This window comes from Pseudonaja textilis, chromosome 1, assembly GCF_049901715.1.
Source record: "Pseudonaja textilis isolate UNSWEBS1 chromosome 1, rPseTex1.2, whole genome shotgun sequence".
Classification (NCBI taxonomy): Eukaryota; Metazoa; Chordata; class Lepidosauria; order Squamata; family Elapidae; genus Pseudonaja; species Pseudonaja textilis.
In genome coordinates this window covers 233,354,352-233,371,566 of record NC_141990.1, presented here as the reverse complement: position 1 = coordinate 233,371,566, position 17,215 = coordinate 233,354,352, and the positions used below count along the sequence as shown (strand labels likewise).

Below are 17,215 nucleotides of genomic sequence, written 5' to 3'. Positions count from 1 at the left end.
TGCCTCCTTTTCGTCCTGCTCCTCCTCCTGCTCCTCGTCCTTTTACTACTTCTACTACTCCTACTATCACCACCACCACTACTACTATTATATCTTCTTTCATGATTCATAAAAGTAACCATGTTAGATTTTTCAGTATTCTTTACTGTTCTATCAATTAGTTTCAATTTATAGTGATCTCCACTATAGATGAAAAGTAGCTTTTCTACTCCTCCTCTTTCTTACCTTGTTAATTTCTATCCCATTAAAATGCTCGCGAGTTAACACAATGACTGAAGATTTGTAGTGTATAATAATAGACTGGGGGCAGGAAAGTTGATCTTCTGTGTCACAGTAGTAATTACCAAGAAGGATTTTAAAGTTATCATATTTTGGTATAATTTGCTGCACCAATACATAAGTGCAATGGTCCAAGAAAGTGTAGTAGACTCCATCAAATGTGACAAAGTGGGGATCACCCCAGCCACTACAAATACCTGATAAATAAGAGAAAAAAAACAGGTGACAATTAGGACTTTAAAAAAATACTGTACCTAGAAATTAATATCAATGAAATTATTCATATATTATCAAAAGCTGATCAAACTACATTATTACCACAACTTACATTCACATTCATAGTGATAGCAACATCCATCCTTTGAGAAAACTTTTACTGGTGGGTAGCCATTTTCACAAACAATAGTCTGTACCGGTGGACACTCCACTTTACTTATCATAATGCTGTTGTTTTTTATACAAGTTGCTTTGGTGCAATTTTCTATCCATGTCTCACCCACCTGGGAATAGAAAAAAAAGAGTTTACAGTTTGACTTAACAAAGCTCTGTGTGTGTATTTATATATTTTATAGTTAAATTATGTTTCATGAGTAATAAGGAGGGAAGAGAACATTTTTTGCTCTGTCTAACTCAGATTTGACTTTTGGTCCCTATATTTTATAACTTAATTCGGAAAAATCTTAATGTCACAATCCTTCCTTTCCTTTCTTTAAACAAGCTTGTTAGAAAGGAGACACTTCTTGGAAAATATTTTCCCATCTGATGACATTCTGTTGAAGTGACTATCAGATACAGATAACTTGACATGATGTAAGAGATTTATTTATAATATCCCACTGCCCATTAAGCTTCAATTCTGCATCAGTTCAAAGCATTATTTCAGCTCTCTGAGTTGCATAACCTTTCTGTTCTTAAGTGGAATGTCTGGAATTTGACAATTGTGAAGTTTACCTCGGCATCCAAAATTCAGATCTTTTAAAATATTCCTATCTCCTGATCAGGTTGATAAACATGAAGTAGGAACCGAACTCATTGGGCAAAGTAAACCCCCAAAGAGGACAAACCTGGTTTTAAAATGATCCCATACCAAAAGGAAGGGTAGAGAGGAGGGAAAAAAATACATAAAAAACCCCAGATGATGCCCATCTATCTACCCTACTTTGTCAATGTTTTAGCTAAAGTCAGTCCTGGAGAGATCTTTTCCCGCAAATAAGCATAAATTCTCTGCACCCCATCACCATCACCCCAGAAAAGGAGGAGCTAGTGCCAGGATTTGTTTTTTAATGAAGTAATAAATGCTAATTAAAAGTTATTGTCATTCACAATCTCCCAGTTTCTAGCTTGGTGCCTGTAAACACTGCATCAGAATAGTTTTAAAAATAACATATATAATATAAAAATTGAGATATCACTTCCTTTCTGTTCAGAAATTGTAATTTGAATCAGTTCATGTTTGTTTCACATAATTCCTCATAAGGGCTTGTCTTTATAGCACTCTGGGACTGAGGGCTGGAGATGTATGAAGATGTATGTATGGAATTCCAGATCAGGTTAGTGTCATGTGCGAGATAAAACTCCAATAATCACATTTGGAATGGAGAAAGGTTAACTTCTCCTTCCCTGTCCAAAAACATCTAACATACCTCTGGAAATCACATTACACTGAAAACATGTTTATTAAAGATTACCTCCCGGGGTGGAATAGCATCAGGACAGCCTGGTGGTGGAGTAGTACCAGCAGTACTGGTAGTAGGAGTGGTGGAGGTGATTGTGGGAGTTGAGGTGGGTTTGGGTGTAGTTGATACACATGGCCCTTTGTATCTTTCAACAGAACATGTGCTACCACAAATAGCAAAATAAAGGCAGCCATCGCTGTCAGTTTGCTTATAAATAATTTCACCTGGAGGGGGGAAAACAACAACATTTCAGTAGTATTTGAGAAATCTATCAAGTAACAAACACAATGATACAGAAAAGTCTGCCACACCAATCAGAAAGGAGAAATGCAGAATGGGTATGTTGCAGATCCTGCAAGCCAAAGAATACTGGCTGGTGAAGGCTCAAAAAATTAGCTTCTTCCAAGTGATCCCTGATCTACTGTACCAAATATTTTCTAGTGATCTCTGCTCAATTGTATGGAAAATCTTCCCTGCATATACTGAAATGGGCCCAACTCTGTTAGCCTTTTGCAAGACCCTAAAAACACATCTTTTTTCCATTACCTGACGTCTAAATGTGTCAAGGTCCAAGTTTCCTCACTACATTGATAACAGAACGTTCAATTGCTACAATGTGTATTTAATTTGGATACCATGATTATTCTATTAAATTGTTTTTCGTACGTTTACTCTAATAACATTTTTGAATTGTAAGGAACCTAGACCAACTGTCATAGATGACTATAAAATTGAATAAGCAAATAAATACATAAAATTCAAAAATTTGTTGGCAAAAAGGTAACAGTTACTGTAATAAACACTTACCAGGCATATAAATATTTTCCCCAATTTGGCAAAAGCAATGACTTGTACTGCTTCCTATAGTGGTGGTTGAAGATGCAATACTTGAAGTGGATTGAGGTACAGTTGTGGTTATCACTTCTGGTGTCATTGTTACAATGGGCCTTGTGGTTGAAACTGGGAGAGTTGAGCTAGAAGTGGTGGTGGGTGGTACGGTTGTTGTTTTGCATTCGGGGTTTTCTTCACAACAAAGTACCCTTATCCTATAATTATAGCATAGCTTAGATATTCCAATTTGGTCTTTATTGTAGCATATCAGTCCAACTGTGACATCACACTGAACGACTTGACCAACCTGTTCAATGCTTAGGTCTGGGTGGTTTTCAGCTTGACATTGTATATTTATAGGCTTTTCACAGAATCTACCTCCCGCAGCTCGGATATTGCTGTAAGTTTCAAGGTCTCCTCCTTCAAGTCCAGAAGTGGGAAAGTCAACATCAAACCATTGAGACCACTGGCAGATGACGGGTGCACAAGTGGTCGTTGGTGGAGTTGTCGTAGTGAGAGTTGTTCTTGTTGTGGGTAACTGGGTAGTGGTGGGCAAAGGAGTTGAGGTTACTAGGGGAGTTTTGGGAGAGGTAACTGTTGTTGTGATGGTGGGAGATGTTTCTCTGGTGGTACTGCTGGTAGTGGTTTTCACGGTTGTGGTGGATGGTCCGGTGGTGGTTATCACTTCTGGTGTTGTTGTTACAATGGGCCTTGTGGTTGAAACTGGGACAGTTGAGCTAGAAGTGGTGGTGGGTGGTACGGCTGTTGTTTTGCATTCGGGGTTTTCTTCACAACAAAGTACCCTTATCCTATAATTAAAGCATAGCTTAGATTTTCCAGTTTGGTCCTTATTGTAGCATATCAGTCCAACTGTGACATCACACTGAACGACTTGACCAACCTGTTCAATGCTTAGGTCTGGGTGGTTTTCAGCTTGACACTGTATATTTATAGGCTTTTCACAGAATCTACCTCCCGCAGCTCGGATATTGCTGTAAGTTTCAAGGTCTCCTCCTTCAAGTCCAGAAGTGGGAAAGTCAACATCAAACCATTGAGACCACTGGCAGATGACGGGTGCACAAGTGGTTGTTGGTGGAGTTGTCGTAGTGAGAGTTGTTCTTGTTGTGGGTAACTGGGTAGTGGTGGGCAAAGGAGTTGAGGTTACTATGGGAGTTTTGGGAGAGGTAACTGTTGTGATGGTGGGAGATGTTTCTCTGGTGGTACTGCTGGTGGTGGTTTTCACGGTTGTGGTGGATGGTCCGGTCGTGGTTATCACTTCTGGTGTTGTTGTTACAATGGGCCTTGTGGTTGAAACTGGGAGAGTTGAGCTAGAAGTGGTGGTGGGTGGTACGGTTGTTGTTTTGCATTCGGGGTTTTCTTCACAACAAAGTACCCTTATCCTATAATTATAGCATAGCTTAGATATTCCAATTTGGTCTTTATTGTAGCATATCAGTCCAACTGTGACATCACACTGAACGACTTGACCAACCTGTTCAATGCTTAGGTCTGGGTGGTTTTCAGCTTGACATTGTATATTTATAGGCTTTTCACAGAATCTGCCTCCCGCAGCTCGGATATTGCTGTAAGTTTCAAGGTCTCCTCCTTCAAGTCCAGAAGTGGGAAAGTCAACATCAAACCATTGAGACCACTGGCAGATGACGGGTGCACAAGTGGTCATTGGTGGAGTTGTCGTAGTGAGAGTTGTTCTTGTTGTAGGTAACTGGGTAGTGGTGGGCAAAGGAGTTGAGGTTACTATGGGAGTTTTGGGAGAGGTAACTCTTGTTGTGATGGTGGGAGATGTTTCTCTGGTGGTACTGCTGGTGGTGGTTTTCACTGTTGTGGTGGATGGTCCGGTCATGGTTATCACTTCTGGTGTTGTTGTTACAATGGGCCTTGTTGTTGAAACTTGGAGAGTTGAGCTAGAAGTGGTGGTGGGTGGTATGGTTGTTGTTTTGCATTCGGGGTTTTCTTCACAACAAAGTACCCTTATCCTATAATTAAAGCATAGCTTAGATTTTCCAATTTGGTCCTTATTGTAGCATATCAGTCCAACTGTGACATCACACTGAACGACTTGACCAACCTGTTCAATGCTTAGGTCTGGGTGGTTTTCAGCTTGACATTGTATATTTATAGGCTTTTCACAGAATCTGCCTCCCGCAGCTCGGATATTGCTGTAAGTTTCAAGGTCTCCTCCTTCAAGTCCAGCAGTGGGAAAGTCAAAATCAAACCATTGAGACCACTGGCAGATAACGGGTGCACAAGTGGTTGTTGGTGGAGTTGTCGTAGTGAGAGTTGTTCTTGTTGTGGGTAACTGGGTAGTGGTGGGCAAAGGAGTTGAGGTTACTATGGGAGTTTTGGGAGAGGTAACTCTTGTTGTGATGGTGGGAGATGTTTCTCTGGTGGTACTGCTGGTGGTGGTTTTCACGGTTGTGGTGGATGGTCCGGTCGTGGTTATCACTTCTGGTGTTGTTGTTACAATGGGCCTTGTGGTTGAAACTGGGAGAGTTGAGCTAGAAGTGGTGGTGGGTGGTACAGTTGTTGTTTTGCATTCGGGGTTTTCTTCACAACAAAGTACCCTTATCCTATAATTATAGCATAGCTTAGATATTCCAATTTGGTCTTTATTGTAGCATATCAGTCCAACTGTGACATCACACTGAACGACTTGACCAACCTGTTCAATGCTTAGGTCTGGGTGGTTTTCAGCTTGACATTGTATATTTATAGGCTTTTCACAGAATCTGCCTCCCGCAGCTCGGATATTGCTGTAAGTTTCAAGGTCTCTTCCTTCAAGTCCAGAAGTGGGAAAGTCAACATCAAACCATTGAGACCACTGGCAGATGACAGGTGCACAAGTGGTCGTTGGTGGAGTTGTCGTAGTGAAAGTTGTTCTTGTTGTGGGTAACTGGGTAGTGGTGGGCAAAGGAGTTGAGGTTACTTTGGGAGTTTTGGGAGAGGTAACTGTTGTGATGGTGGGAGATGTTTCTCTGGTGGTACTGCTGGTGGTGGTTTTCACGGTTGTGGTGGATGGTCCGGTCGTGGTTATCACTTCTGGTGTTGTTGTTACAATGGGCCTTGTGGTTGAAACTGGGAGAGTTGAGCTAGAAGTGGTGGTGGGTGGTACGGTGGTTGTTTTGCATTCGGGGTTTTCTTCACAACAAAGTACCCTTATCCTATAATTATAGCATAGCTTAGATTTTCCAGTTTGGTTTTTATTGTAGCATATCAGTCCAACTGTGACATCACACTGAACGACTTGACCTTCCTGTTCAATGCTTAGGTCTGGGTAGTTTTCAGCTTGACATTGTATATTTATAGGCTTTTCACAGAATCTGCCTCCCGCAGCTCGGATATTGCTGTAAGTTTCAAGGTCTCCTCCTTCAAGTCCAGAAGTGGGAAAGGAAACATCAAACCATTGGGACCACTGGCAGATGACGGGTGCACAAGTGGTCGTTGGTGGAGTTGTCGTAGTGAGAGTTGTTCTTGTTGTGGGTAACTGGGTAGTGGTGGGCAAAGGAGTTGTGGTTACTATGGGAGTTTTGGGAGAGGTAACTCTTGTTGTGATGGTGGGAGATGTTTCTCTGGTGGTACTGCTGGTGGTGGTTTTCACGGTTGTGGTGGATGGTCCGGTCGTGGTTATCACTTCTGGTGTTGTTGTTACAATGGGCCTTGTGGTTGAAACTGGGAGAGTTGAGCTAGAAGTGGTGGTGGGTGGTACGGTTGTTGTTTTGCATTCGGGGTTTTCTTCACAACAAAGTACCCTTATCCTATAATTATAGCATAGCTTAGATATTCCAATTTGGTCTTTATTGTAGCATATCAGTCCAACTGTGACATCACACTGAACGACTTGACCAACCTGTTCAATGCTTAGGTCTGGGTGGTTTTCAGCTTGACATTGTATATTTATAGGCTTTTCACAGAATCTGCCTCCCGCAGCTCGGATATTGCTGTAAGTTTCAAGGTCTCCTCCTTCAAGTCCAGAAGTGGGAAAGTCAACATCAAACCATTGAGACCACTGGCAGATGACAGGTGCACAAGTGGTCGTTGGTGGAGTTGTCGTAGTGAGAGTTGTTCTTGTTGTGGGTAACTGGGTAGTGGTGGGCAAAGGAGTTGAGGTTACTATGGGAGTTTTGGGAGAGGTAACTGTTGTTATGATGGTGGGAGATGTTTCTCTGGTGGTACTGCTGGTGGTGGTTTTCACGGTTGTGGTGGATGGTCCGGTCGTGGTTATCACTTCTGTGGGCCTTGTGGTTGAAACTGGGAGAGTTGAGCTAGAAGTGGTGGTGGGTAGTATGGTGGTTGTTTTGCATTCGGGGTTTTCTTCACAACAAAGTACCCTTATCCTATAATTATAGCATAGCTTAGATATTCCAATTTGGTCTTTATTGTAGCATATCAGTCCAACTGTGACATCACACTGAACGACTTGACCAACCTGTTCAATGCTTAGGTCTGGGTGGTTTTCAGCTTGACATTGTATATTTATAGGCTTTTCACAGAATCTGCCTCCCGCAGCTCGGATATTGCTGTAAGTTTCAAGGTCTCCTCCTTCAAGTCCAGAAGTGGGAAAGTCAACATCAAACCATTGAGACCACTGGCAGATGACGGGTGCACAAGTGGTCGTTGGTGGAGTTGTTGTAATGAGAGTTGTTCTTGTTGTGGGTAACTGGGTAGTGGTGGGTAAAGGAGTTGAGGTTACTTTGGGAGTTTTGGGAGAGGTAACTGTTGTTGTGATGGTGGGTGATGTTTTTCTGGTAGTACTGCTGGTGGTGGTTTTCACGGTTGAGGTGGGTGGTCCGGTCGTGGTTATCACTTCTGGTGTTGTTGTTACAATGGGCCTTGTGGTTGAAACTGGGAGAGTTGAGCTAGAAGTGGTGGTGGGTGGTACGGTGGTTGTTTTGCATTCGGGGTTTTCTTCACAACAAAGTACCCTTATCCTATAATTAAAGCATAGCTTAGATTTTCCAATTTGGTCCTTATTGTAGCATATCAATCCAACTGTGACATCACACTGAACGACTTGACCAACCTGTTCAATGCTTAGGTCTGGGTGGTTTTCAGCTTGACATTGTATATTTATAGGCTTTTCACAGAATCTGCCTCCCGCAGCTCGGATATTGCTGTAAGTTTCAAGGTCTCCTCCTTCAAGTCCAGAAGTGGGAAAGTCAACATCAAACCATTGAGACCACTGGCAGATGACAGGTGCACAAGTGGTCGTTGGTGGAGTTGTCGTAGTGAGAGTTGTTCTTGTTGTGGGTAACTGGGTAGTGGTGGGTAAAGGAGTTGAGGTTACTAGGGAGTTTTGGGAGAGGTAACTGTTGTTGTGATGGTGGGAGATGTTTTTCTGGTAGTACTGCTGGTGGTGGTTTTCACGGTTGAGGTGGGTGGTCCGGTTGTGGTTATCTCTTCTGGTGTCGTTGTTACAATGGGCCTTGTGGTTGAAACTGGGAGAGTTGAGCTAGAAGTGGTGGTGGGTGGTACGGTGGTTGTTTTGCATTCGGGGTTTTCTTCACAACAAAGTACCCTTATCCTATAATTAAAGCATAGCTTAGATTTTCCAATTTGGTCCTTATTGTAGCATATCAGTCCAACTGTGACATCACACTGAACGACTTGACCAACCTGTTCAATGCTTAGGTCTGGGTGGTTTTCAGCTTGACATTGTATATTTATAGGCTTTTCACAGAATCTGCCTCCCGCAGCTCGGATATTGCTGTAAGTTTCAAGGTCTCCTCCTTCAAGTCCAGAAGTGGGAAAGTCAACATCAAACCATTGAGACCACTGGCAGATGACGGGTGCACAAGTGGTTGTTGGTGGAGTTGTCGTAGTGAGAGTTGTTCTTGTTGTGGGTAACTGGGTAGTGGTGGGCAAAGGAGTTGAGGTTACTATGGGAGTTTTGGGAGAGGTAACTCTTGTTGTGATGGTGGGAGATGTTTCTCTGGTGGTACTGCTGGTGGTGGTTTTCACGGTTGTGGTGGGTGGTCCGGTTGTGGTTATCACTTCTGGTGTTGTTGTTACAATGGGCCTTGTGGTTGAAACTGGGAGAGTTGAGCTAGAAGTGGTGGTGGGTGGTACGGTTGTTGTTTTGCATTCGGGGTTTTCTTCACAACAAAGTACCCTTATCCTATAATTATAGCATAGCTTAGATATTCCAATTTGGTCTTTATTGTAGCATATCAGTCCAACTGTGACATCACACTGAACGACTTGACCAACCTGTTCAATGCTTAGGTCTGGGTGGTTTTCAGCTTGACATTGTATATTTATAGGCTTTTCACAGAATCTGCCTCCCGCAGCTCGGATATTGCTGTAAGTTTCAAGGTCTCCTCCTTCAAGTCCAGAAGTGGGAAAGTCAACATCAAACCATTGAGACCACTGGCAGATGACAGGTGCACAAGTGGTCGTTGGTGGAGTTGTCGTAGTGAGAGTTGTTCTTGTTGTGGGTAACTGGGTAGTGGTGGGCAAAGGAGTTGAGGTTACTATGGGAGTTTTGGGAGAGGTAACTGTTGTGATGGTGGGAGATGTTTCTCTGGTGGTACTGCTGGTGGTGGTTTTCACGGTTGTGGTGGATGGTCCGGTCGTGGTTATCACTTCTGGTGTTGTTGTTACAATGGGCCTTGTGGTTGAAACTGGGAGAGTTGAGCTAGAAGTGGTGGTGGGTGGTACGGTGGTTGTTTTGCATTCGGGGTTTTCTTCACAACAAAGTACCCTTATCCTATAATTATAGCATAGCTTAGATTTTCCAGTTTGGTTTTTATTGTAGCATATCAGTCCAACTGTGACATCACACTGAACGACTTGACCTTCCTGTTCAATGCTTAGGTCTGGGTAGTTTTCAGCTTGACATTGTATATTTATAGGCTTTTCACAGAATCTGCCTCCCGCAGCTCGGATATTGCTGTAAGTTTCAAGGTCTCCTCCTTCAAGTCCAGAAGTGGGAAAGGAAACATCAAACCATTGGGACCACTGGCAGATGACGGGTGCACAAGTGGTCGTTGGTGGAGTTGTCGTAGTGAGAGTTGTTCTTGTTGTGGGTAACTGGGTAGTGGTGGGCAAAGGAGTTGTGGTTACTATGGGAGTTTTGGGAGAGGTAACTCTTGTTGTGATGGTGGGAGATGTTTCTCTGGTGGTACTGCTGGTGGTGGTTTTCACGGTTGTGGTGGATGGTCCGGTCGTGGTTATCACTTCTGTGGGCCTTGTGGTTGAAACTGGGAGAGTTGAGCTAGAAGTGGTGGTGGGTGGTATGGTGGTTGTTTTGCATTTGGGGTTTTCTTCACAACAAAGTACCCTTATCCTATAATTATAGCATAGCTTAGATATTCCAATTTGGTCTTTATTGTAGCATATCAGTCCAACTGTGACATCACACTGAACGACTTGACCAACCTGTTCAATGCTTAGGTCTGGGTGGTTTTCAGCTTGACATTGTATATTTATAGGCTTTTCACAGAATCTGCCTCCCGCAGCTCGGATATTGCTGTAAGTTTCAAGGTCTCCTCCTTCAAGTCCAGAAGTGGGAAAGTCAACATCAAACCATTGAGACCACTGGCAGATGACGGGTGCACAAGTGGTCGTTGGTGGAGTTGTTGTAATGAGAGTTGTTCTTGTTGTGGGTAACTGGGTAGTGGTGGGTAAAGGAGTTGAGGTTACTTTGGGAGTTTTGGGAGAGGTAACTGTTGTTGTGATGGTGGGTGATGTTTTTCTGGTAGTACTGCTGGTGGTGGTTTTCACGGTTGAGGTGGGTGGTCCGGTCGTGGTTATCACTTCTGGTGTTGTTGTTACAATGGGCCTTGTGGTTGAAACTGGGAGAGTTGAGCTAGAAGTGGTGGTGGGTGGTACGGTGGTTGTTTTGCATTCGGGGTTTTCTTCACAACAAAGTACCCTTATCCTATAATTAAAGCATAGCTTAGATTTTCCAATTTGGTCCTTATTGTAGCATATCAATCCAACTGTGACATCACACTGAACGACTTGACCAACCTGTTCAATGCTTAGGTCTGGGTGGTTTTCAGCTTGACATTGTATATTTATAGGCTTTTCACAGAATCTGCCTCCCGCAGCTCGGATATTGCTGTAAGTTTCAAGGTCTCCTCCTTCAAGTCCAGAAGTGGGAAAGTCAACATCAAACCATTGAGACCACTGGCAGATGACAGGTGCACAAGTGGTCGTTGGTGGAGTTGTCGTAGTGAGAGTTGTTCTTGTTGTGGGTAACTGGGTAGTGGTGGGTAAAGGAGTTGAGGTTACTAGGGGAGTTTTGGGAGAGGTAACTGTTGTTGTGATGGTGGGAGATGTTTTTCTGGTAGTACTGCTGGTGGTGGTTTTCACGGTTGAGGTGGGTGGTCCGGTTGTGGTTATCTCTTCTGGTGTCGTTGTTACAATGGGCCTTGTGGTTGAAACTGGGAGAGTTGAGCTAGAAGTGGTGGTGGGTGGTACGGTGGTTGTTTTGCATTCGGGGTTTTCTTCACAACAAAGTACCCTTATCCTATAATTAAAGCATAGCTTAGATTTTCCAATTTGGTCCTTATTGTAGCATATCAGTCCAACTGTGACATCACACTGAACGACTTGACCAACCTGTTCAATGCTTAGGTCTGGGTGGTTTTCAGCTTGACATTGTATATTTATAGGCTTTTCACAGAATCTGCCTCCCGCAGCTCGGATATTGCTGTAAGTTTCAAGGTCTCCTCCTTCAAGTCCAGAAGTGGGAAAGTCAACATCAAACCATTGAGACCACTGGCAGATGACGGGTGCACAAGTGGTCGTTGGTGGAGTTGTCATAGTGAGAGTTGTTCTTGTTGTGGGTAACAGGGTAGTGGTGGGCAAAGGAGTTGAGGTTACTATGGGAGTTTTGGGAGAGGTAACTCTTGTTGTGATGGTGGGAGATGTTTCTCTGGTAGTACTGCTGGTGGTAGTTTTCACAGTTGAGATGGGTGGTCCGGTTGTGGTTATCACTTCTGGTGTTGTTGTTACAATGGGCCTTGTGGTTGAAACTGGGAGAGTTGAGCTAGAAGTGGTGGTGGGTGGTACGGTTGTTGTTTTGCATTCGGGGTTTTCTTCACAACAAAGTACCCTTATCCTATAATTAAAGCATAGCTTAGATTTTCCAGTTTGGTTTTTATTGTAGCATATCAGTCCAACTGTGACATCACACTGAACGACTTGACCTTCCTGTTCAATGCTTAGGTCTGGGTGGTTTTCAGCTTGACATTGTATATTTATAGGCTTTTCACAGAATCTACCTCCCGCAGCTCGGATATTGCTATAAGTTTCAAGGTCTCCTCCTTCAAGTCCAGAAGTGGGAAAGTCAACATCAAACCATTGAGACCACTGGCAGATGACGGGTGCACAAGTGGTCGTTGGTGGAGTTGTCGTAGTGAGAGTTGTTCTTGTTGTGGGTAACTGGGTAGTGGTGGGTAAAGGAGTTGAGGTTACTATGGGAGTTTTGGGAGAGGTAACTGTTGTGATGGTGGGAGATGTTTCTCTGGGGGTACTGCTGGTGGTGGTTTTCACGGTTGTGGTGGATGGTCTGGTCGTGGTTATCACTTCTGGTGTTGTTGTTACAATGGGCCTTGTGGTTGAAACTGGGAGAGTTGAGCTAGAAGTGGTGGTGGGTGGTACGGTGGTTGTTTTGCATTCGGGGTTTTCTTCACAACAAAGTACCCTTATCCTATAATTATAGCATAGCTTAGATATTCCAATTTGGTCTTTATTGTAGCATATCAGTCCAACTGTGACATCACACTGAACGACTTGACCAACCTGTTCAATGCTTAGGTCTGGGTGGTTTTCAGCTTGACATTGTATATTTATAGGCTTTTCACAGAATCTGCCTCCCGCAGCTCGGATATTGCTGTAAGTTTCAAGGTCTCCTCCTTCAAGTCCAGAAGTGGGAAAGTCAACATCAAACCATTGAGACCACTGGCAGATGACGGGTGCACAAGTGGTTGTTGGTGGAGTTGTCGTAGTGAGAGTTGTTCTTGTTGTGGGTAACTGGGTAGTGGTGGGTAAAGGAGTTGAGGTTACTATGGGAGTTTTGGGAGAGGTAACTGTTGTGATGGTGGGAGATGTTTCTCTGGGGGTACTGCTGGTGGTGGTTTTCACGGTTGTGGTGGATGGTCTGGTCGTGGTTATCACTTCTGGTGTTGTTGTTACAATGGGCCTTGTGGTTGAAACTGGGAGAGTTGAGCTAGAAGTGGTGGTGGGTGGTACGGTTGTTGTTTTGCATTCGGGGTTTTCTTCACAACAAAGTACCCTTATCCTATAATTAAAGCATAGCTTAGATTTTCCAATTTGGTCCTTATTGTAGCATATCAGTCCAACTGTGACATCACACTGAACGACTTGACCAACCTGTTCAATGCTTAGGTCTGGGTGGTTTTCAGCTTGACATTGTATATTTATAGGCTTTTCACAGAATCTGCCTCCCGCAGCTCGGATATTGCTGTAAGTTTCAAGGTCTCCTCCTTCAAGTCCAGAAGTGGGAAAGTCAACATCAAACCATTGAGACCACTGGCAGATGACGGGTGCACAAGTGGTTGTTGGTGGAGTTGTCGTAGTGAGAGTTGTTCTTGTTGTGGGTAACTGGGTAGTGGTGGGCAAAGGAGTTGAGGTTACTATGGGAGTTTTGGGAGAGGTAACTCTTGTTGTGATGGTGGGAGATGTTTCTCTGGTGGTACTGCTGGTCGTGGTTTTCATGGTTGAGGTTGGTGGTCTGGTCATGGTTATTACTTCTGGTGTCGTTACAATGAGCCTTGTGGTTGAAACTGGGATGGTTGAGCTAGAAGTGGCAGTTGATGTTGTTTCAACAATCTGATGTGCTGTAGATGGAGGCTTTTTTGTTTGGTATTGTGTAACAACTGGTTTTTCTGTTGTCTCAGTTACTAGTTCAGTTGTTGTTAATATTGATGTAGGTATTTTTGTTGTTTTCAGTGATGTAGTAGTTATTGTGGAGATTGGTGTTGTTTGGCATGGTACAAATATAATTTTGCAACATTGAATTCTGATCTTGTAATTGTAGCAAATTTGTGGTATTTGGTCTTTATTATAACATATGAGCCCTTCTTTTGTATTGCAAGTAAGTTTTTGATTCAGTTCCTCAAGTGATGTGTTTGGATACTGTAGTGCTTGACATTCAACATTTTTTGGTGTTTTACAAATGTTATGTCCTTTGTCTGTTATATTTTTAAATGTTTCAAAATCACCATCATCAGGTCCATTGCCTGGGTAACTTATATCATACCATTGGGACCATTCGCATTGTTCCTCGGTGCAAGTTATACCTGTTGTAAAAATTGTTGTAGGTATTTGTGTCTGTGTTGTAGTTGGAAGAGATATTGTGGTGGTTGCTGTTGGTTCAGATGTTGTTGATTGTGTTGGAAGAAATTTTGTAGAAGCTGCAGTAGAAGTTGATTGCATAGCCGTAGTTGTCATTGAAAATTTTGTAGTAGAAATTATAGGAAGTGTGGATGTATGTTTAGTAGTGGCAGGAGATAATGTAATTGTAGTTGTCTCTGGAACTGGAACTGAGGTAGATGTAAGTTGTGGTGTTGTTATATTTGGACTTGTGGTTCCTGAAGTTGTAGTAATGATTGTAGAAGTTGTTTGAGGTGTTGTGACCCTGGTTGAAGTTTCTGTGGGAGTGGTCAAACATTCGTTGTTGCAACAATAGACTTTAATTTGATAGTTAAAACATATTTGCAGCATTCCCAACTGATCTTCATTTTTGCAAACAAATCCAAAGGACACATTGCACTGGACATTTTGGCCAATTTCATCAATAGTTTTATTAGGGAATTTCTCAGCTCTGCATTCTATATGTTCTGGGTTTTCACAGATATCTTTTCCTGTGGCTTTAATAATGTCATATGTTTCAAAATCTCCTTCATTATCCAGTGTAGGAAAATGCACATCATACCATTCTGTCCATTTGCAAATAGGCATGCAAGTTGTTTTTGTTGTTGAAGATCCAGTTTCCATGGTAGATGGGACCATAGTGCTAGTAGGTAAAAAAGTAGTTTCTGGTGTTGTTGTTAAGATGCTAGTGGTTCCTTTAATTGTATTTGTGAAAGCAGTGGTACTTGTCAAAATAGTAGCTGGTACTGTAGTTGTTTGAACTGGAGAGACTGTGGTAGTTTCAGGTGTGGAAGCTGTTGTATAATTGCCACATGGTACAAAGCTACAGCATAGTATTTTGATTTGATAATTGTGGCAGATTTCTGGATGCTGGTCCATATTATTACAAATTAATCCAACTGTTTTGCTGCATTCTACCTTCTGGCCCAGTGTAGTTAATGGAGTATTGGGGAATTTCTCTGCTCTACATTCAACAGCTTTTGGAGTTTTGCAGACTTGGTAGCCTTTGGCCCTTAGATTGTCAAAAGTTTCGAAATCTCCATCATTGTTTCCTAAGCCAGGCTGCATCCCATCATACCACACTGACCAATGACACAGTTCATGAACACAGACGGATGTAATCATGGGCACTGCAAAGATATTAAAAGGATAAATTAATATGTTTCATCTGATTCCAATGAATATTTTCTAACAATTGTGAGCATGCAAATAATACCCTGAAACAACTGTGTCTCAGAACAGTTTTTTAAGGTATGAGCAGAGGTGGGATTCTACTGGATCGGCTCAGTTCTGTAGAACCGGTTGTTACCATTCCCAGTAGTTCAGAGAACCGTAAATCGGGCCTCTGCTTGGCCCCACCCCTCTCTGCCTACTTCTCTGCTGCCTGCCCATCAGTCCATATCACGCATACGTGACATTGCATGCATGTGCAACACTGCTGCCTGCAACCTACTCTTGCACACCCGCCAGGCCAGTCATTGCTCCCTGCCTTCCACTGCGGCCCTGCCTCCACTGATCTTCCTGGGTGAGTGAGGCTCTGCAAGCCCCAGTTGCCTTCCCCCACCACTTACCTTCCACCAAGGAACATGTGGAGAGGCTCATATAGGATCTGGCCAGGTCAGTGGCTGCTTCTCTCACCTGCTGTTGCACATCAGAAAGCTTCCAAGTCTCCCCTCCCATTCGAAATGGCTCCTGGGCAAGCAGAGAAGCAAACCAGATTGAATTCTGCTACTCTCTACTTGCCCGGGAGCCGTTTCCAATGGGTGGGGATTCAGAAGCTTTCTGCTCTTTTAGGAAACTCTTGCTCTCCCCAAAACAGCAGCAGGTGATAGAAGCAGCCACTAACCTGGCTGGAGCCTACATGAGCCTCTCCATGTGTTGTTTCCTGCTGCTGTTGATGGGAGGCAAGAGTTTCCCAGCACAGCGGAAAGCTTCCAAGTCTCCCCTCCCATTAGAAATGGCTCCGGGCAAACAGAGAAGCAAGCCAGGTTGAATCCTGCTTCTTTCTGCTTGCCTGGGAGCTGTTTCCGATGGGGGGATTCAGAAGCTTTCCGCTGTTTTGGGAAACTCTTGCTCTCCCAAAAACAGCAGCAGGTGATAGAAGCAGCTGCTAACCTGGCTAGAGCCTCCACGAGCCTCCACGTATTCCTTTCTGCTGCTGTTGATGGAAGACAAGAGTTTCTCAACATGGCGGAAAGCTTCCAAGTCCCCCCTCCCATTAGAAACAGCTCCTGGGCAAGCAGAGAAGCAAGCCAGGTTGAATCCTGCTTCTCTCTGCTTGCCTGGGAGCTGTTTCCAATGGGAGGATTTGGAAGCTTTCCGCTGTTTTGGAAAACTCTTGCTCTCCCAAAAACAGCAGCAGGAAAGAATACGTGGAGAGGCTCGTGTCAGCAAGGCGGCCCTTGATCGAGTCCGGGACAGCTGACAGCGGCTGTGCGGAGCAGAGCCTGGAAGCCCCGATGCACCACATGTGTGGCTGCATGGATGGCAGTGGGATGGACTGGTCCCGAAAGCCCCGATGCCACTGGAATCACCATTGCCACCTCATTGCTGCTGCATCCCCCACCCACTGGAGGTATGGTGTGCATGAGCCCCGGGAAGTGTGACCAACAGACTCAACTGCTGCTCCCACTGACTGTTTTCCATGCCAAGAGTGGAGGTGTTAGAGAGAGAGCAGCCCTCTTGGTACAGCGAAAAGTCATACATCTTCCCATATTCCTCTCGCCATGAGCAGCACCTTTAAACTTTGCGTGTTTCACAAATGAGGAGGAGGAGGGGATGAGGCTACTCACAGAGAAAGGAATATGGGGAGACGCATAACTTTTCTCCATGCTGAGCTGCTCTTGCCAGTGGCTCCAGACTGTTTTGCCCAGCTAAGACTAGATCACGGGTCCCCAGACTTCCTGGCTTGAGAATTCTGGGAGTTGAAGTCCACAAGTCTTAAAGTTGCCAAGTTTGGGGACCTCTAGACTAAATTATCAAGGAAGAGAGTAACATGCAGCAGATGCCTAGCAAAATTTAGCAGTACTGCAGATTGGCTGTTTACATTGAAATCAGGTGCAAGATAG

The 17,215-nt window shown here is 43.8% G+C and overlaps 1 protein-coding gene and 2 long non-coding RNA genes across 4 annotated transcripts in view; 2 read left to right on the top strand and 1 right to left on the bottom strand.

Annotated features, from left to right (window-relative positions):
* Positions 1–17,215, bottom strand: part of MUC5AC (mucin 5AC, oligomeric mucus/gel-forming) — a 95,443-nt gene that overhangs the window by 22,954 nt on the left and 55,274 nt on the right. Inside the window, exons 31-35 of the mRNA XM_087920992.1 lie at positions 8,134–15,277; positions 2,763–7,567; positions 1,968–2,179; positions 608–779; positions 226–476 (exon numbers count right to left, since the gene is read on the bottom strand). Coding sequence (XP_087777118.1) covers positions 226–476; positions 608–779; positions 1,968–2,179; positions 2,763–7,567; positions 8,134–15,277 — 12,584 coding nt within the window. The remainder of the gene's footprint in view (positions 1–225; positions 477–607; positions 780–1,967; positions 2,180–2,762; positions 7,568–8,133; positions 15,278–17,215) is intronic.
* The window catches only part of LOC148128095 (uncharacterized), a 37,192-nt gene that overhangs the window by 351 nt on the left and 19,626 nt on the right, over positions 1–17,215 (top strand). Inside the window, exon 2 of one of the 2 annotated variants that reach the window (XR_015740882.1) lies at positions 1,772–1,829. The exons of the other annotated variant lie outside the window; for it this stretch is intronic. This is a non-coding gene — a long non-coding RNA (uncharacterized LOC148128095). The remainder of the gene's footprint in view (positions 1–1,771; positions 1,830–17,215) is intronic. 2 annotated transcript variants of the gene reach the window in all.
* Positions 6,940–7,649, top strand: LOC148128096 (uncharacterized). The gene is made up of 2 exons (XR_015740885.1): positions 6,940–7,003; positions 7,583–7,649. It is a non-coding gene; the product is annotated as an uncharacterized LOC148128096 (long non-coding RNA).